A 21,399-nucleotide genomic window follows, 5' to 3' on the forward strand; every position below is an offset into this window, starting at 1 on the left:
TATGTAGTCCTTTTAATTGTCCATCAATTCCTTAGAAGTAGTCCATAAAAAATCACACAATTTTCCTAAGTCTACGACATGAAAACCTAATTGTTTTAACTAGTTTCCTTCTTTGTTTTGAACTCTTCTTTGGTTTTAGTTTTAAGCAAGGTTCTTAAACATTTAAATTGCAGTAGGCCGAGACACTTTGGATTCGTTTCTATAAGAAATTATGTAAATTAATATCTATAAAGGGACTCACATGACTTAGAGTTTGAGTTTGGAACCCGAATATGATTTAATAATAATAATAGAATTAAAGGGTCTGTTGGTTAACGTGAGAATAAATATATGATGATACTTAATGAAAAACCTACATTTGATGGAGATTAGGAATAAAAAGTTATAGGGTTCTGTATCTGCAAATAATAGTTTTCTCACTGTTAACCATCACAAAAGTGTGTGACAAGAACAAAATTGCTAAGAGATAGATTAGGACAAAGGAGACACAGTAATTGCTCAAGTAGGATCACTCATGGATCAAGGTAAGTGCCCATTCCTTCTTGATTGTATGGATATATGTGAGAATCATGATATGATAAGATTTATATGTGAACATGAATGTATGCGTTTATAATCATGTTTAATCGTGTTTTAATTTACAGTTTCCTCTAATTTTTAAGTTGAATTGTGTTCTTGAACATGACTTGTAGAATTGCTTTAAATTGGGTAGAAATAAGTCGGTGGATATATAAATATGAAATGCATAACTATATTATCTAAAAACAACAAAGAAAATTATGAAAGAGAAATTAAGAGAATTAGTCGAGACCTATAAGAGCAAAGAGAAAAAAAATATATAGGACAACTCACAACACATTCACACCCTTATATGCATGTTCTTACATTTCTAGTTTTGTTTTTAAAATGTAAATGTACTTGTCTATAGTTCAACTTTCTTAATTTTTGTTTGTTTTGGTGCTCATATTCTAGACCTCTTCCTTATTTGAGTGTCTTTATTGAAATTTGCTTTAATTTTTGCTTGTTTTCTTTTGGAATTTTTTTAGTTTTGTCATCTATAATCTTTCAATTGAAATTTGTCTTCTTCAAAATGTGCTTTTCTTGATTTTTTTTCTTCTCACTCTACTTGGAAATTATTTGATCACTCTACTTGGAAATTATTTGAACTCTTCCTTCCCTTGAATATTGAAAGAAACTCACTTCTAAAGTAGCTTTCTAGGTGTTGATAGAAGAACTTTTTAAAGACTACCTTTTTAGGAGACTTTGGAAGAAAAGAAGAGCATTTTGAAGAAAACATCATTGACTAGTGGACGAAAACATTAAAAAAAACCCGCAAAGCATCAAAGCCGAATTAATGCCATAATTCTCCATCACAAATGTAGAAATCCATCACTAAAGTTCTTGTTTTGTAACTTGTTCTTGTCACAATTTTTTTTAGCAATTTTCTTTCTTTTTCTTAAGTGTAATCTATCTCCATATATCTGTATAATAGTTTCATTTTAGACTTTTGGAAATGTTACAACAAACTCAAAAGTATCACTTGGACACTGGTATAGTTTACTTTTGTTTTAGCTCTCCTTTACTTTAAGTTGTTTTACCATTTAATGCTTCATATTGGTGGCAAGACTAAGAAAGAAAAATCTCTTGAACTAGTTATTGTCTTTTGGTCCTAAGGATTCTACTCACACACTTGAAAGATTTTTTAAATTTTTTATAAAGAAAATTTGTGAAACTGGTAGGAAACGTTTTAACTAAAAAATAATTGATACTTAAAAGTGTGTCATCAAATTCTCTTTCCTGATAATATACTTAGTAAACTTTCAAGATCTTTTCCTTTTAAAGAACCTCTCTAGACAAACACATTTGTAAAAAAGTTATAAAAAATCATATAAAAGTTGGATTTCTATGAAACCAAATTCAACTTCTCCACAGTCAAATTCTAGCCATGTAGAGTGAACATGTCTATTCATATAAATACATAAGCACCCACACTAGGTTTATTTTGATTTTTTTTTTTCTTTTAAAAACTCCAATTTGTTAGTATAAAAAACCTTTAAAAAAATAAAAAAAATTAGAAGATAAGTTTGAAATGCGTTGCGAGACAAAAATACCCCTACCGGCCCCAAAAATACAAAATATTCCAGGGTGGCACACTAGTGCATTACACGTGTTCAATGAATCCGTGGAACACTCGACAAGCACTTACGGTGAATTTAATAATTTTTTATAATTGATTAAAATTTATTACAATCAACCGTTTTAATAAAATAATTTTCTATCATCACAAAAGGTAGAAAAATAATCACACTCCGTACTGTATGATAGATTCCATGATGAATGTTATAAAATTTAATTACATATTATCCATGACTTGTCTCGGTCTTTCTATTCGAGATGACAGAGTCACACGTTGGCACGACTCTGTTTACCTGATCGACGATACACAATCAGACTGACCGACACGTATAACTATTAATGCTCAATTTAAAGTTAGTGAAACTAAATCATCATTAATGATTAGGTAATGTAACTCTCAGGTTCAATGAATTAAGTCTATTAAAATAATATAAATAACACATATTCTAATGACACAATCTACGTCATTTATTAGTATGCACCTACCTAAATACCGATTACTCGTTTTACTGACTTGAACGTCGAGTGTTTTCCGCAGGTACTCCGTTCGGTGTTCACCCAAAACCAAGAGCCGAAGGAGAAGCACAAAGACGAAAAGGACCACAGTCAAGCGTCCAACAACTTGTTCAACCGAAAAAAGAAGACGAAGAGTTCAATATTTCTCTAGTCTCATCTTCCTAATAAGAACTCATATTCTGTAATAAAATTATTATTAAAAAACAATAATAAGCAGAAATCAGTAAAAAAGGAAACAAAAAAATAGAAAGATAATAATCTAACTGTTTTTAAACAATAACAACTTAATTTTATCTATTCATTGTAACTATCATTCCTCCAATGGCACGTATATAACCACAAGCATTCTCGATTATCGCAACGCACTGAACTTCACTGCTTCACTCGCTTTCTTCTCTCTGTTTTTCCATTTCAGCGAAAATGCCAGGTCTCACAGCACCTTCTGATTACTCCCAGGAGCCTCCGCGTCACCCTTCTCTTTCCGTCAACGCCAAGGCAAGCCAATTTATTATCCTTTTTCTCTCTCTCTGTTCCCCAATTTTCGCAAACTCTAAATACCAATCGTCGCTGCGTTTTTTCCTTTTCCCTCTCAGACACCGTTCAATGCGGAGCCACCGCGTTCGGCGTTGGTTTCCTCCTACGTTACCTCTTCCGATTTCTTTTACAAGAGGAATCACGGTCCAATTCCCGTCGTTGAGGACATAAACAGGTTTCTTCATCGCTGTGCCTTAATTATGTAGGTGTTAGTTTATCTTGCTTTGTGACGCGTTTGGTTGTGTTGAGCAGGTACTCCGTGTCCGTGTCCGGTTTGCTGGAGCGTCCCAAACAGATCATGATGAAAGATATCTGGTTAGTGTGTGTGTGTGTGTGTGTTTGGTATAGCTAATGGTTAAACTTGTACATTGAATGTCGTAATTTGAGCTAGGATTTGCCATGCGTGGCACGATTTGAGGTTGAATGTTGGCTATTATGTCAAATTAGTCACTTAATTTTGCAGCGTTGGTCAAATTAGTCCTTGAATGATGTGAACTATGCCTAAGGTTTTTGGCTGATGAGCATGGTTTTAAAGTACAGTCTCGGTTGTGGTTTGGTCGCATCTCTTATATTTTGGGAACAAATGCGGTCGATGCAGCCATAATTATGATTGTTTTGACAATGTGGCCATAATTGTGGCTGTGGACCGTTTTAAAAGCCTTTTTGATGGCTAAAATGCATATTAAGAGTGTTGAACACACCCTATTTGATTATTCGAATGCTATATTTTCACTTTTCTTTTACGTTTTATACTGTCAGATTCATTCCATGCAGTACATTCGGCTGTTCCACTGTTCTGTTATCAATCTTCAGAAATGGAGTTCATGCACTTAGTTATGACTTATTGTTTTATTTCACGAGCCTTGTATATTGTCCATTTCTGGTTTTAAATATAACTATGTTACTAAACATTATTATACGATTTATTTCAATCTATATTTTTCATTGTGACTAAGTTTTATGATTTGATATCATTTATGATTCACAATTCACAAATTAGTTGGACAGTCAGGATTCAACAATCTTGCTTTAAAAAATTATTTGATTATTTACTCAGTAAAAATTGGATAAGTCGTAATAGTGACATTTCATGTATCCAAGAGTTATTAACAACACCAACCTGCTCTGAGAAAATAATTTGGGTTTTTTAATATTTGTCATGTTTACAATGAAATGATCATGTTATTTGATGACAGGATGCTCCCAAAGTATAATGTCACTGCTACATTACAGGTGTGTGCTGTTTTGCAGAACTTGGATTGAATTGAAGCCTTGGATTTTTTGCTGTTGATAAGATAGTTACATCCTGCAAATGATTTATCTCAGTGTGCAGGTAATAGAAGGACTGCTATGAGCAAGACCAAAGCAGTAAGGGGAGTTGGCTGGGATGTTTCTGCTATTGGAAATGGTTAGTATTGTCAACTTTCTTGGAATAATGGGATGAAAATTGACGTGATAAAGGATTGAAGGAGCTCATAAAACTTTTATAAAGGTGGAAACAAAAACATATTGAACTCTTGATTAATTAATTTCCATAGCAACTTGGATGCCACTTGAGTACTTAGCTACAAAATAAATCTCTACCCTAATAGATTTCATATTCTAATCACTGTTTCATTATATTTGCCTTTTTCAGCCATATGGGGTGGTGCCAAATTGTCTGATGTTCTAGAACTTGTTGGAATTCCAAAGTTGACTAGTGTAACTCAATTTGGTGGAAGACATGTGGAGTTTGTAAGCGTTGATAAGTGCAAGGTGATGGCTATGGCTCAAATGTTTACTCCAGATACATTGACTTCATTTTGATTATTTGTACATATTCATTGAAGTGTTGTATTATTTTTTTCAAAATTACAAAATCTGATAGGAGGAAAATGGAGGCCCATACAAGGCTTCAATACCACTTAGTCAGGCCACAAATCCCGAAGCAGACGTTCTTCTAGCTTATGAAATGAATGGTGAAGTAAGTACCTTTGACTACGCTATCTTCCTGCAGCACTAAAGTTTTCAAGAATTTTTTATTATCAGATTTCATTACCTTGGGGAAGAAACAAACATAAAAGGTTCTCTGTTCATGCCATGCTGTAGGTTTCTGACATCTTTACTAGAAGTACTGCAGGTTTCATTGTTTAATTTGTTTGTAAGATATTAAATGAATATTGTTTATTACATGAATGGTTTTCTTTTTCTGTTTTTTGTATTTTTGGTCATTGATGAACATTGATGACAGGGAATAAAAACAGGAACGGGTAACGTAGCATCAAAGGTTATTGAACAAATTAATGAATTGATTATTTGACTTAAAGAAATAAGATTGAAGAGACATGTAGGAACAAGGAGAACAAATCTTAAGTTTTAGGAAAGAAAAAGGGAAACTTGACCGATTCCTTGAGAAACAACTTTAGATCCATAAGCTAAGGTTATAAAATGAGGAATTTTAGGAAAAGAAAGGAAAGAGAACATATAGAGGTATTGCCAGAAATATGATCAAAAGCACTTGAGTGAATTATCCATAGACTTTGACTTTCCACTGATTGTGAAATGTAATTGTTGACAAATTGGTTTTTGTAGATGATTGTGCTAGGCTGTTGAATTTAAACCTCAAATATTATTGATATTCCTTATCAGAAAACTTTAGTTCAACAACCTAAGATTTTGAGATATTGGCTATCTTGTTAGGAAATCTATGGAAAAGGTAGCAGTTCTCTTGGGTAAGACCCACTTTTTAACAATATGTGCATTGAGGATGTCCTTTACCACCACATCCTCCTCTAATGCCACAAACTTCTCTTCCACATGTAGATACCATAATAGAGGATTCAGTAGATCCTTGAAAATTTCCACCTTTAAGAGTTGAAAATAATAGAGGATTCAGTAGATCCTTGAAATTTTCCACCTCTAAGTGTTGGAACATGAAGAAAAGTCAGTCATGCCACTATAGGTAGTTATGCATGTCTGGAGAAGATTTAAACCCTACAAAGGAGATCAAATGGAGGGTAGCCCTGTCACGTAAAGCTAGGAGGTCAAGAAAAACTATAGGCAAAGTCATTATGAAGGATTTAGTAGTCAATGATTTGTCTAATGACTACAGATGTGATTAACAGTTGCACGTTATCATTGCGGTGTTGTTGGAACAAGGTAGCCAACCCTACCTGGTGGGAAAGAGGCTTCATTACTTCGGTTGTATTTAGCATCACAATCCAGAAAAAATTCTACACCTCTTCGAGACCATAACCTACGAAAAGAACATGAATACTAGAATGCTTTTATAACTGGATTTTGAATTAGAAACTGCGAAAAGAAATTCAAAATATAAGCACCAGAAGGGTGGTCATATTTTTTACTTTTATTGATCTAAAATATGAGGGAAATGATTATTGTTCATAATTGTTAAACCCTAGATAAGGGAGAAACATTGAGTTGAAACCGCGAGTTTCTAAGACAACATGGGTGCTTTATTTATATTAAGAAAAAGAAATCAATATAATAAATAGATTGTGTTATTTATGCCAACAAGTAGGTCTGGCACTAGTCTATGGACTTTGAACTGTCATACATCTGATCTAAATAAAGTATCTTTAATTTAGAATATTTATTGAGTTTCCTCTTTCCTTTTTTCCTACTTCTTTACATGTATCCAATAAATTCATAGTAGAATAAATAAGATTAGCTATTGAATAGATTTCGCAAAGTTTAAAACAATTACTTTCTTCTAGGTAACGAGATGAACATCCAGGGGGTATGCATGACTACTATTCATTATAGACTTTGTCATTGAACCATAACTATCTTTAATCTTTGTCTTTCCTTTGTAACAGAATTATACATTATACTTTCAGTGTGAATTTACTTCTGGATTTTTCTTTTGGCTTTGAATGGTGAGGTATATTATGTAATTATTTTAGTTAGTGTTTTTAGCTCTGTTTAATGCCCCTTTCATTAGCCTCTTAATAGGGATCATGGGTATCCATTACGTGTGGTTGTTCCTGGTGTCATTGGAGCTCGATCTGTTAAATGGCTGGAAGAGATCAATATCATTGCAGAGGAATGCCAGGTCTAATATATTATGTAGAGTTGTATTGATATACCAAACATTTACTATTCAAAATGCCCTATAACTTCAAATTATCATGTATCAGGGTTTTTTCATGCAAAAGGACTACAAAATGTTTCCACCATCAGTTAACTGGGATAATATTGATTGGTCTACCCGCAGACCCCAAATGGATTTCCCAGTTCAGGTATTTTGATTATTTTACTGTTTCTGGCTTCCTTTTTAAGTAACATAAAACCTGTCAGTTAGTATTTTTAAGTCCCGTTTAGTACATATAATTTGTTGCATGTTGAGTAATCAGGTCATGATGAACCAAGTAGAACAAGTTTGTTTGTTTTTTACCTCTTTGAAACTTTAGCAATGGTGACAAAATGGTAATTTGTTTACCCAGGTGTGTGTGTGTGTGTGTGTGTGTGTGTTGGTATAAGGTTGTGAAGGAATACAAACTCTTTCTGTTACTCTGCTTTTTGTAGCAGAGTAGGTGTTGTGTCTTAGGATTCCCGTTTCTTGATTTCCTAACAAAAACTAATACTTAATATTGTTGTGGCAGTGTGTTATATGTTCTCTAGAAGATGTGAGCACAATAAAGCCTGGGAAGGTTAGTTTATTTAATCATGTGTATACCTGGTTGAATGAGTTTCTCCATAAGTTCCTTTTAGGAGAAGAAAAATTGAAATTAGCTAATTCATAAGCTAAAAGTAGCTTATGCATGAGCCAATTTGTAGATGCTCTCTCTCATATAGCTTCTCTAATTTTAGCTTATTGAGAAATCAAATTTGTTTTTTATTCTTATTTTTCTTCCCTTGAAGAGTTTACTGAGAAACTGGTCCAAACCGGCCTATGATGGGCTATTCATGAATATTTGGGAAGCATTAATTCGTCTTTTCTTTTTTTTGAGTTACATGAATGTGTTTTTATTAGTCACTATGAAGTTCCAAAACATATAAATTTTCTTTGCTTTTATTAGTCACTATGAAGTTCAAAAACATCCCTGTATTTGACTTTTTCTTCAGAATATATTGTTCTGGTTCCTTGATCGATTCCCAGTACTGAGAAAATTATTTTTGTTTTCCTCTTATGTAAATTCAAATAATATTTTTATTTGAAGTTTCCTGAAAATGAAAACACGTCCACAATCTTTCTTTGCACAAATGAATTTTCAATACACACCTATCCATCTACCTTAACTCAAATTTTGGCATATATTCCATTTGATGATTTTTCGCAATTTTTTTCTTACATTTTTGTCCTTGTTGTAATTGACTGAAATCTTAATTCTTGCATATCGTGTGCAGGTAAAAATTAGTGGATATGCCTCCTCAGGAGGTGGCAGAGGCATTGAGAGAGTAGATGTCTCTATTGATGGAGGCAAAACATGGATGGAAGCTTCAAGATTTCAGAAAAGTGGTGTTCCCTATATATCAGACCATGCCAGCAGTGACAAATGGGCATGGGTATTCTTTGAAGTCACGGCTGATATTCTTCAGAGCACTGAGATAATTGCAAAAGCGGTATGTCGTCCCATTGTTGTGATTCTAGTATCTTTTCTAATGTACTTAATGAGTCTGTAAATCTGTTGTTAACATGTATAGATGTATCATGTACGACCACGATGGTAGGATAATGGTCATTCAATTCAAATTTAAGTGGTTAAAAGTCATCTATTGTTGGGGTTAGCAATTAACCCCAACCTTTGTACCAATATACTGGATACAAAGTTGTGTCATGCTCCATTCTCAATCAATACCATGACTCTTTTTTTCAGCCTTTGATTGTTCCAGTGTTTTTACTGTAGGCGTGTATGGATTAGTGTTGATCTGTAGGTAAGTTGTGAGTTTGTTTTAGGTGAAATGCAAGCATTTGGATGGATTATTTATTGTAAATTGGATCCATGATGTTTACAATGCCATGTGTATAATCAATTATAAGCTTTCCATAATTGATTATGTATTTACATAATGTATTATGCATGACAATGATCGATTATGTAGAATATTTAGAGTTAAATGTCGGAGGCAATGTGCTTTGCTGATATAGATTCTACCTGATAGTACCATAGAAGAATGTGTTGACTTAGAAGAGGAGGTAAGCAAAGTGGAAGGAGTAGGTTTAACCCTTGAGGAGGACCTTCAAGCTCAAGATGCTAAGTTAAACGGAATAGAGATTTTATTAATTAAAAGAACAAAGGTTACACTGAAGAATTTACAGGATCAGTGTAGTTGTCTGAGTGACAGCTGTATAACTAACTACCTATATTAACACCTTAGTTGACTATAATACTTAACAACCTAGTCATTGTGTAATTGACTTAACTACTTTGCTAACAACTAACCGCCCAAGAAGTTGAATAACTGCTATTCTAATACTATATTCACACCATTTTCATTATGGTTCAGAGGGATCACCCCTCTAATTTAGTCGGGGATATTTTGTGACATCTCACCTTTTGTCTAGTTTGCAGGTAGATTCTGCTGCAAATGTCCAGCCTGAAAAGGTTGAAGACATTTGGAACCTGAGAGGGATTTTGAACACTTCATGGCATCGGGTAAAAGTCCAAGCAAGTCACTCAAACCTGTAAAAGTAGCACCAACATTCCAATACAATATTTGATGTTGGGCACCTACAAATATCTCTTCTTGCACTTACCTTTGAGCACTCAAAACACCGAACAATGCATCTAGGCATCGCGATAAGCTATGTAAGCTATAGGAAAGGTGTTATAAATAAGTAATCGCTTTACTTTAGTTTTGCAGAGTTTTACATGGAATATCTGCTACTCCTTCTCTTCAAGGAAATAATTTGAGATCTTAATCATGATGCATTTGCTGTTCACCCATTTTATCATTTTCCCCGCACCTTAAATTGTGTCACATCTACGCATTTGATTTATTGTTATCCTAGTAAATTATCATTCTGAACTTTGAAAAATAGAATTGATGTTTTTGAAACAGTTATTAGACCAGTAAAAAATAGTATGAATAAGTAACGAACAAATCTGTATTACATGATTCATCCGCTACCACCACTGAATCAACAAATCATGATCCGCTACATGGTTATAGAAATCAGTCATGTCTGTTTTAGTTTGTTACGTTTCTTTTATTTTTTATGTAAAAGAAACATTGTATTCAAAACTTGAATGAGAATATACATATACTCAGTAAATTTCTTTCCAGTTTTCTTATGATATCTCTAGCCCCTCCTTTTCTCTAGGAGCTATGTTGTGCAACTCTCCAGAAATTCAAATTTAGAATCGGGAAATGGTGCAATCACTATCCTAGACCCTATTCTTAGGTTTAAATGATGCCCCAACCATTCTTGGGCAATAATGATGCCCCAACCTCTTTGATCGCGAACAAGAGATACAGATTTGTTGAAGAAGCTCCTGGTGCCACCTGTTATAGATTCACACTATTTTTCTTGGAAAAGATGCAACTAATGAATCGTGAATTCCATCTCCTTATCAATAGGAGAGTGTTGTTTTCATGGAAAATGTTATAGACATCTGGTCTGATTTAAAAGAATGATTCTTACAAAGAGATTTGATTCGTGTTTCAGAGCTTCAACAAGGAAATCCATAATTTCAAATGAGGACCTCTCGGTGTAACTGAATTTTCCACTAAGCTTAACAAGCTGTGGGAGAAGCTTGAAAGTTATAGATCGATTCTTACTTGCACTTGTCCTATTCGATGTAATTGCCAAGTGTTGAGTAATGCAAAAAATTATAGACTTCAAGATACAATTATTCAGTTTCTGAATGGTTTGAATGACTATCTTAGTACTGTCAAATCTCAGATATTGTTGATGGACTCTTTACCTTCTCTGAACAAAGTTTTTTCTATCATAATTCAACGTGAAAGGCATGGTAACCTAAGTATTGGTGAAGAGAAACAAAGTGTTTGCTGGAAACATCGAGAACTTTTGCAGAGGCAAAGGCAATAACAGTTGGGGACGTGTCTCAGAAAAGCTTTGTTCCTATTGTGGAAAGAATGGGCATTGTTAACGTGTGTTATAAGAAACATGAGTATCCTCTGAATTTTGGTTCAAAGAATAATTTACAGTGCACAATGTTGTCTAGGAAAAGATTGAGGAGAATCAGGACCAACCAAGAAACGAGGATTCATGTAGTCCTCAACAAGTATTGAATGACTTGAATAGAAACTTGCTTACATTAGTACTCCAATTAAGTTTGCTAGCTTCTTCATGCCACACTTCAAATCATGTCAGCATTAGCATGCCTACACAATCCCATCTATCCTTAGATAAAATTCTATATTTTATCTTGTCCTTCATGTCAATATTCTAACTCCTCGATATTAGATTCATGAGCCATAGATAACATATATTGTTCCTTGATATTATTTGATATTGTCAATATTGTTAACACCTTGTAGTTTTGATTTAGTGCTTAAATTAACAAGATATGTAGTTGTGTCTTATATGACGAATATTATATCATACAACTGCACAATTTCTTAGATGATAAGAGCGCCATGTTGATCAACCACATTTTCTAATAATTAAAAATTAAAGATGATCAGACGATAAGTATAGCTAAATGATCAAGCTAACACTTTCATGAAAAATATTTTTGAAGTTTGAGTTTGTATTGCAAAAAATGTATTCTACATCTATTCCCAAGGAAGTATGCACCAAACAACAACATTTAATTATATCTTGGGAGTAGAGCCAAAGCTGCAACATTTGTCAATTCTCCTAACACAAGTTTTTTTTAACTCTAGCCCAGCTATATGTCCTCTCCAGTGTATTTAACCATTATTTGGTGAACAAGTTATGCTATGGAAGAAGATAAGTATTGTCATCTATCTGAAAGATTAAGAGAAGAGAAATTAATGTTACATGTCATGCATAATGTTTCTCAACGCAAAAACTCATTAAAAGCTAGTAGAAGAAGAATAAGACAATCAAGAGAGTTCAAAGCTACTCAAAAACTAAAAAAGGAAATACAAAGACTACTTTTTCCAAGCCTATATAAAGATATGCTTCAAAGAGAAGAAAAGCTTTGTAAGAGTACAATTTGTATTTATTCCTACAAACTAGTAGAGAGAACTTAAACCTTTTATACATTGAAAGACGTTACCCTCTCTAGTGAGCGAAAACAATGATATATTAATCGCTCAAATTTTGTAACTATCTTGAGTCAGGAGTGACTTGTGAAAGAACACTTAGTGGTTAGCCATAAGTGGTTTGATTAAAGAACACTTTGTGGTCATTCAAGAGTGACTTAAATAAATAATACTTTACTGAGGTTAGTCAAGAGTTGCTATAAGCCCAAAGAATACTCACTGTTAACCAGGAGTAGCTTAATCAAATAATACTAATTTATATTTCGTAGCGGTACTCTATTCAATGAAACTTTATTGGTCAAGAACTAGACGTATTGCGACAGACGAACCAATATAAAAAATATTATGTAAATACTCTCCTTCAATAATGGAAGTTGCAAAAGTTAAAAGTCTTTTATTTTTGTAAATACTGAATCTATCGTCTAATTGTGAAATATTAAATAATGCTTATGAAAAAGAAATATTTTTTTAAAACAAAATTTAACTCTCCTTTCTTGTTTTTTTTTTCACATATACCTTTCATCAAAATAAATTTGTTAGTGTAATTCTACCTAAAGGGCATAAAACTTTGCCCAATCACTCTGGTATAATAGTTTTCTCTCTTGGCCTTATTTTGACAAATGAGTTATTTCTCCCAGAATTCAATTTTTACCTTTTTTTTCATGTCTAAATTATGTCAAAATTCTAAATGTTTTGTAAGTTTTTTGTTTGAGAATTGTCAATTCTAGAATATGAAATCAATGAGGATGATTGATTTGGCTAAATAAGTGGGAGGTTTGTATTTACAGATGATATATACTTAAAAGAAAATGGTAGAGGCTCAGTTCATCAATGCTACAACAGAAAGCATACCAAAATGAAGTTTATGGCACTTTAGGTTGGGGCACCTTTGAAATGAGAGATTAAGAACTATATTTAGGAAAGATCCTAACATTTTTATAAACAAGGATGTTATTTATGATATTTTCAATTTGGAAAAACAAATGAAATTGTCATATTTGATTAGTAAGAATAAAGCCTTTGAAATTTGTGAGTTGTTACATTTTGACATATGGGTTTCTATCAAATAAATTTTGTTCATGGTCACAAGTACATTCTTATTGTCGTAGATGACTATAGCATATTTGTGTGGGTTGTTTGATGAAATCCAAATTCGACGCACACATTTGCAAAATCATGTAGATATGTTGGAAATGTAAGAAATTATGTAAATTAATTTCTATAAAGTGACTCACATGACTTAGAGTTTGGGCTTTGGGCCCAAATATGATTTAATAATAATAATATAATTAAAGGCTCATTGGTTAACATGAGAAATATATATCTGATGATATACCTAATGAAAACCGACATCTGATGGAGATTGGGAACTAAAGGCTATAGGGTTTTGTCTCTGCAAATAATAGTTGTCTCAATATTAACCATCACGAAAGTGTGTGACAAGAACAGAATTGCTAAGAGATAGATTGGGACAGAGGAGATAAAGTAATTGCTCAAGTAGGATCACTCATGGATCAAGGTAAGTGCATATTCCTTCTTGATTGTATGGATATATGTGAGAATCATGATATGATAAGATCTGTATAAGAACATTTTTGTATGCGTTCATAATCATGTTTAATCGTATTTTGATTTACATGTGGTATCATAGCGTCGTTGCTCTTGTTGTGATTCTCCATTAATATTTTTCTAAAATCAAAGAACCCTAATTTTAAAATATTCCCAATTTAAAAACTCTAATTTTAAAATTAGGATTTATAGATTAAGGTTTCCATTCCTCTATAATATATCTCTAATTGTCCTAAACCATAAAAAATCAAAGAACCCTAATTTTAAAATTAGGGTTTATGGATTAAGGTTTCCATTAACATAACCCTAATCTTCCTTTACCCAACACCATTAACGGTGTTAAAAACCCTATGAACCTATTAGTGGGACCGCAAGCCTTCGCCGCTTCCGTGAACCTTGTTTGCACGATGGTAGTGTTGTGACGGTGATAGGAGCCTTTCGAAAAGAAAGGCGTGATGAAGATGATGATGTGGATTCAATTCCTGATGATATTAATGAAAAGCATGAATTGTAATATAATATTGAATTCAATTTATGAATAGCAATGAATTCATTCCTGCACCTTATGTCATTCATTCATCTTATGTTACTTTATTTTTAATTCAATTACTGAAACTTATGAATTAATTTCCTTACCTCATTTATTTTATTAATGATTTCAATTAAAATTTTAATTAAAGTGAGGAATGAAAAATTATTTTTTCCACTTTATGTATTAATTTTAATGTAATTTAATTTGCATTAAATTAAAGTTTTAATGAAATTTTATTATGTTATAATGTAATTTAGTTTGCATTAAATTAAAGTTTAATTAATTGATTGAAAGTGAGGAATGGAAAATTAATTTTTCTGCTTTATGTATTATTTTTAAATTATGATTTTGGAATTATTGTATGATAGATTTGTAATCACCAAAGTGATCAAATCTTTATGTTTTATTTAATTCCAAATTATGGATGAATTTTATTTCAATTAATGATATGATTTTGGAATTATTTGTATGATAGATTTGTAATCACCAAAGTGATCAAATCTTTATGTTTTATTTAATTACAAATTATGGGTGAATTTTATTTCAATTAATGATATAATTTTTGGAATTATTTGTATGATAAATTTGTAATTACCAAAGTGATCAAATCTTTATGTTTTATTTAATTCTAAATTATGGATGAATTTTATTTCAATTAATGATATAATTTCTGAAGTTATTTGTATGATAGATTTGTAATCACCAAAGTGATCAAATCTTTAAGTTTTATTTAATTTCATATTACTAATAAATTTTATTTCAATTACCTATAGAATGGATGCTAAATTATTTATGTATGGGTAAATGGAAATTCATTATTATAAGACATTTTTGGATCACCCAAAGGTTGATTAGTTGTCCTTATAATTAATGGATATGATTGTTGGTAGTGAGTATGTGTTATTAGTTTTGCTTGTATATCCAAAGATAACAAGTGTTTCTAGTTAATGCATATATCTTACCAAATAAAGTTAATACTATTAGCATCATTATGTTTTGTGTATTAATGAATCTCCCAAAGGAGAACATTAGTATACATAGAATGTTTTCTGAATCTGTATTGTATGTTTAGTTTATGACTCAAAGTATTAATGTTAAGCATGTGTGATCAAGTATATGTTCCTGTATCTTTATGCGAATGAGCATAGCAAGTAATATTAAGTCTGCTCTTCCCAAAACTGATAATGCAAAAGAATTTATGAAATTTGTGGAAGAGCGCTCCCAAACTACTGATAAGTCTCTTGTTGGGACATTAATGAGTACATTAACCACCATGGAATTTGAAGGTTCTCGTACTATGCACGACATGTCATTGAAATGACTAATATTACGACAAGACTTAAGTCTATAGGAATGGCAATGGATAAGAACTATAACATGTTAGTACAGGAAGAGACTAGATTGAAGAATCGAGGAAACCACTCTATACACTATGTGAACAATCAGGGAGCTGGAAAGAAGGTCTTCAAGAAACATGGAAAGGGTAAAGGACCACTGAAGATAAATGAGTCCTCTACTAAGCTCCAGAAGAAGAATGGCAAATGTCATTTCTGTAAGAAATTTGGACATTTCCAAAAGGATTTTCTGAAACGTAAGGCTTGGTTCGAAAAGAAGGGTAAGCATAATGCTTATTATGTATGTTTTGAATCAAACCTAACTGAAGTTCCATATAATTCTTGGTGGATTGATTCTGGATGCACAACTCATGTTTCTAACATGATGTAAGGATTCCTTTCAACCCGAACCATAAAGCCAAACAAAAAGTTTGTCTTCTTGAGGAATAGAGAGAAGGTTCCAGTGGAAGCAGTCGGGACTTATTGTTTAATCCTCGACACTGGATTTTATTTAGACTTGATGGATACTTTTTATGTACCTAGTATATCTAGGAATTTAGTTTCATTGTCTAAACTTTATGTTGCCGGATACTCTTTTAAATTTGGGAATGGATGTTTCAGTTTATATCAGCGTACCTATTTGATTGGATTTGGTACTCTTTATGATGGATTATATAGATTGAACCTTGATAATCTATATGCTGAAACTCTTATGACCTCGCATCATAATGTTGGCACTAAACGTAGTTTAGTGAATGAATGTTCTGCTTTCTTGTGGCACAAACGTTTTGGGCATATTTCCAAAGAAAGGGTGGAGAAGATTAGTAAAGAATGAAATACTTCCAAGTTTGGATTTTATTGATCTGAATGTATGTGTGGATTATATTAAAGGCAAACAAACAAAACACATAAAGAAGGGAGCCACAAGAAGTACTCAACTTCTTGAAATTATACACATTGATATATGTGGACTTTTTGATGCAAGTTCTTTCAATAAAGAAAGGTATTTTATCACCTTTATTGATGATTTTTCACGTTATGGTTATGTCTATTTACTGCATGAAAAATCACAAGCAGTGAATGCCTTAGAAGTTTATATAAATGAAGTGGAAAGGCAATTAGACAGAAAGGTGAAAATTGTCAGGTCAGATAGAGGTGGTGAATATTATGAAAAGTATGATGAAAGTGGACAACACCCTGGTCCGTTTGCTAAGTTCCTTGAGAGACATGTTATTTGTGCTCAATACACAATGCCAGGTACACCACAACAAAATGGTGTTTTAGAAAGGCGTAATCGAAAATGGATATGGTTAGGAGCATATTAAGTAAGTCAACTGTACCTGTTTCATTGTGGATGTATGCTTTAAAAATTGCCATGTATTTGTTGAACAGGATTCCTAGTAAGGCAGTTCAAAATACACCTTTTGAATTGTGGACAGGAAGGAAACCCAATTTCAAACACCTGCATGTTTGGGGATGTCAGGCAGAAGTTAGAATATACAATCCATAAGAAAAGAAATTGGATGCAAGAACAATCAATGGATATTTCATTGGTTATCCAGCAAAGTCAAAAGGGTATATGTTTTACTGTCCTACCCATAACACAAGAAGTGTTGAATATGGAAATGCATGGTTCATTGAAAATGGTGAAACCAGTGGGAGTGATACTTCACAAAATGTGGAGATTAAGGAAGTTAGAGTACAAGTTCCTTTAACTAGTACCTCTACTTCAAGTATTGTTGTTCCTAACGTAGTTGAATCACTCAATGATGAAGAAAAACAACAAATTAATGATCATGAAGTTAACAATGAACCTGTAGTAGAACAACCACAAGAAATAGTATTAAGAAGATCTCAAAGAGAAGGAAGGTCTGCTATTTTGAATGATTATGTGGTTTATCTACAAGAGTAAGAAAATGACCTAAGTATTGATAATGATCCAATTTCATTTTCAAACGCCATCAATGATGATAATTATGATAAGTGGTTAGATGCCATGAAAGATGAACTTAAATCAATGGCACAGAATGATGTATGGGACCTTATAGAATTGTCAGAAGGATGCAAGAGAGTCAGGTGTAAATGGGTCTTTAAAACTAAACGTGACTCTTATGGCAATATCGAACGTTACAAGGCCCGACTTGTTGCCAAAGGTTTTACTAAAAAATGATGGCATTGATTATAAGGAAACATTTTCACTTGTTTCTAAGAAAGATTCCTTTAGAATTATTATGACATTAGTAGCTCATTATGACCTTGAGTTGCATCAGATGGAAGTCAAAATTGCTTTTTTGAATGGGGATTTAGAAGAGGATGTTTATATGGACCAACCAGTGGGATTCATTGAAGAAGGAAAGGAACACATGGTGTGTAAACTTAAGAAATCAATATACGGGCTTAAACAGGCTTCTAGGCAATGGTATCTTAAGTTCAATGATATTATTGTGTCCTTTGGATTTAAGGAAAACATCGTTGATTGGTGTATATATCTGAAGGTCAGTGGGAGAAAGTTTATATTCCTGATTCTGTATGTTGATGATATCTTGCTTGCAACTAATGATCTTGGTTTATTAAGTGAAGCTAAGAAGTTTCTCTCTAATAACTTTAAGATGAAAGACATGGGTGAGGCATACTATGTGATAGGAATAGAAATATTCTATGATAGATCATAAGGACTGTTAGGTTTGTCTCATAAAACATATATTAATAAAGTTTTAGAGAGATTCAGAATGGATAAATGTTCAACATCTCCTGTTCCAATACAGAAATGAGACAAATTTAGTCTCATGCAATGTCCAAAGAATGATTTGGAACGAAAACAGATGGAGAATATACCTTATGCATCTATTGTTGGGAGTTTAATGTATGCTCAAACTTTTACACACCAGATATTAGTTTTGCAATTGGTATGCTTGGTAGATACTAGAGTAATCCAGGATTGGATCATTGGAAAGCTGCAAAGAAAGTTTTAAGATACCTACAAGGAACGAAGGATCACATGCTTACTTATAAAAGATCTGATCATCTTGAGGTGATTGGATATACAGATTCAGATTTTGCTGGATGTGTGGATACAAGAAAATGTCTACTTTTGGTTATGTGTATCTTTTAGTCGGAGGAGCGATTTCGTGGAAAAGTGCGAAGCAGACAATCATTGTTGCATCCACCATGGAGGTTGAATTTGTGGCATGCTTTGAGGCCACAGTTCAGGCTAATTGGTTGCGAAGTTTTGTTCCAAGACTTGGAATTGTTGACAGTATTGCCAAGCCGCTGAGAATTTATTGTGATAACTCCGCAACTGTCTTCTTTTCTAAAAACGACAAGTATTCCAAAGGTGCTAAACATATGAAATAGAAATACTTTGTCGTTAAAGAAGAAGTTCAAAAACATAGAGTGTCAATAGAACATATTAGCACTGATCTTATGATTGTTGACCCTCTAACAAAAGGGTTACTGCCCAAAACATTTACTGGTCATGTTGTAAGTATGGGTATTATGTCTACTAGTGAATGATGAATGTTGTTATTAATGCTTATTTGACACTCTGAGCTCATTGATAAATAAAGCTTCTGAAATTTATGTTTTCTACTTTATGTATATGCATATAAATTATGTTGTGGAAAACAAATTATGTTGTTATTGATGAAAAATGACATTATGTTTGAACCTATTATGGATTTCTCACTATAAAGTCATATTAAGGAGAAAGAATGATATAGTAGTACATGGAAGGAAATGTGTTGATTGAAATGACATGTAACCACCATGACTCTTATTATTTTTGTATCCTTGATCTTGATTAATGATAGAAACAATTTACGTAAGGCCTTTTAAATGTGCATTTATGTAATTATTAAATCATGAAAGTATTATAACTCATATGAGTCAAGTGGGAGAATGTAAGAAATTATGTAAATTAATTTCTATAAAGTGACTCACATGACTTAGATTTTGGGCTTTGGGCCCAAATATGATTTAATAATAATAATAGAATTAAAGGCCCATTGGTTAACATGAGAAATATATATCTGATGATATACCTAATGAAAACCGACATCTGATGGAGATTGGGAACTAAAGGCTATAGGGTTCTGTCTTTGCAAATAATAGTTGTCTCACTATTAACCATCACGAAAGTGTGTGACAAGAACGAAATTTCTAAGAGATAGATTGGGACAAAGGAGATAAAATAATTGCTCAAGTAGGATCACTCATGGATCAAGGTAAGTGTCTATTCCTTCTTGATTGTATGGATATATGTGAGAATCATGATATGATAAGATCTGTATAAGAACATTATTGTATGCGTTCATAATCATGTTTAATCGTATTTTGATTTACAAGAAAGACAATACGAAAAAGTAAAAAAGATAAGATATGATAATGGTCCAAAATTTACTTAAACATATTTTTATGCAAAAGAAGGAATTATAAACCAAACATCTTATGTTGATTCTCGTGAGAAAAATGGAAGTGTAGAAATGAAATACTACATTTTAAATTTGGCTAGATCTTTGTTGTATCAAGTTGATATACCTAAACATTATTGAAGATATCTAGTTACACATGATGCACATTATAAATAGAATTCCAAGAAAAATTTTATAAAACCATTCCAATATTTTCATATTGGTTCTTTTGATAGTACAAACTACGTCTAATTCTTAATCAACTAGTCAAGTTTCACCAAGCAAACTAATGTTCTAAAGTACAAAGCGGGTAATATTTGAACTCAGTCACTTTTAGCTAAAACCCAAGTATTATTTGACAATCAACCACTCTTGACTGAAAAACCCGAATATTCTTTGGAACCCAACCACTTTAGCTAAAATTGAGTATTGTTTAGAACACGACCACTCTTGACTAAGAAAAATGATTTTCTAATAATGTGATCACCAAATCACATGTTTTACTCATTATGGAGGGATTGCCTTTTTTTAATGATTACTAGGATAAACACTTTCTCCTAGTTTACTAATGAACACAAACAATGTTTTTTTCTTTAAAGCTTTTGGGTGTAGAGAAAATTTAGCTTCATTTAGCACTTGCAAATAATGTTATAGTTTCTTTTTTCTCTTATCGAAACATGTCTTTATATAGGTGCTTGAAGAATGTAGTCATTGCAATCCTTTTTTGGTCATTGAGTAGCTTTGAACTCATTTGAATATCTTCATCTCTCTTTTATCCTTTATCAAGCTTGATTGTAGAGAAGCATTGTATGCGCTTCATGAAACATTAATAGTTCTTCTCTTCTTCTCAGAACATCTTTGATAGTTGACAATACTTATCTCTCTAGAATGCATAATCTTTCATACCAAAACATGGTAAACATACACACCATATTGGACAGATGACTAACCCAAAGTTGACATATGTTTATGTCAGGATAGTTGGCGTACAATGTAGATTTATCTTATCCTAAGATATCTTGATGTAGACTTGTCTTAAGAGTGGACATCTTGGCGACATATAGTGAATACTATAGTATAAAATTAAACTTCAAGAATATTCTTTATGTTTGAGTCTATTTGCACTTATCACTTATCAGGCTAAGTGGAAAATTTGCATAATGTTATATCGTCAATCAGACGAAGCACAAACATTTTTGCATGATCTAATATTTTTATACAATGTCTA

The 21,399-nt window shown here is 32.5% G+C and overlaps 1 protein-coding gene across 2 annotated transcripts; it reads left to right on the top strand.

Moving 5' to 3' along the window:
• The first annotated feature begins 2,957 nt into the window (after positions 1-2,957).
• LOC137837116 (sulfite oxidase) lies at positions 2,958-10,051 on the top strand. 2 transcript variants are annotated; one of them, XM_068645981.1, is made up of 12 exons: positions 2,958-3,147; positions 3,246-3,361; positions 3,439-3,501; positions 4,383-4,419; positions 4,513-4,594; positions 4,823-4,941; positions 5,054-5,149; positions 7,130-7,240; positions 7,326-7,427; positions 7,791-7,838; positions 8,536-8,751; positions 9,695-10,051. In XM_068645981.1, exons 1-12 carry the CDS (start codon positions 3,073-3,075, stop codon positions 9,728-9,730), a joined length of 1,101 nt encoding a protein of 366 aa, XP_068502082.1. In that variant the 5' UTR covers positions 2,958-3,072; the 3' UTR covers positions 9,731-10,051. The 2 variants fall into 2 exon arrangements, with proteins under 2 accessions (XP_068502082.1, XP_068502081.1); XM_068645980.1 differs by having other exon boundaries at positions 9,702-10,051.
• Positions 10,052-21,399: the final 11,348 nt, after the last annotated feature.

The sequence above is a fragment of the Phaseolus vulgaris genome, chromosome 4 (genome assembly GCF_000499845.2).
Source record: "Phaseolus vulgaris cultivar G19833 chromosome 4, P. vulgaris v2.0, whole genome shotgun sequence".
NCBI lineage: Eukaryota > Viridiplantae > Streptophyta > Magnoliopsida > Fabales > Fabaceae > Phaseolus > Phaseolus vulgaris.

Coding starts and splice junctions, on each gene's coding strand:
- LOC137837116 (XM_068645980.1), top strand. CDS start 3,073: ATGCCAGGTCTCACAGCACCTTCTGATTACTCCCAGGAGCCTCCGCGT. Junction 3,362..3,438: donor GTCGTTGAGGACATAAACAG/GTTTCTTCATCG, acceptor TGTGTTGAGCAG/GTACTCCGTGTCCGTGTCCG. Junction 4,420..4,512: donor ATGTCACTGCTACATTACAG/GTGTGTGCTGTT, acceptor GATTTATCTCAG/TGTGCAGGTAATAGAAGGAC.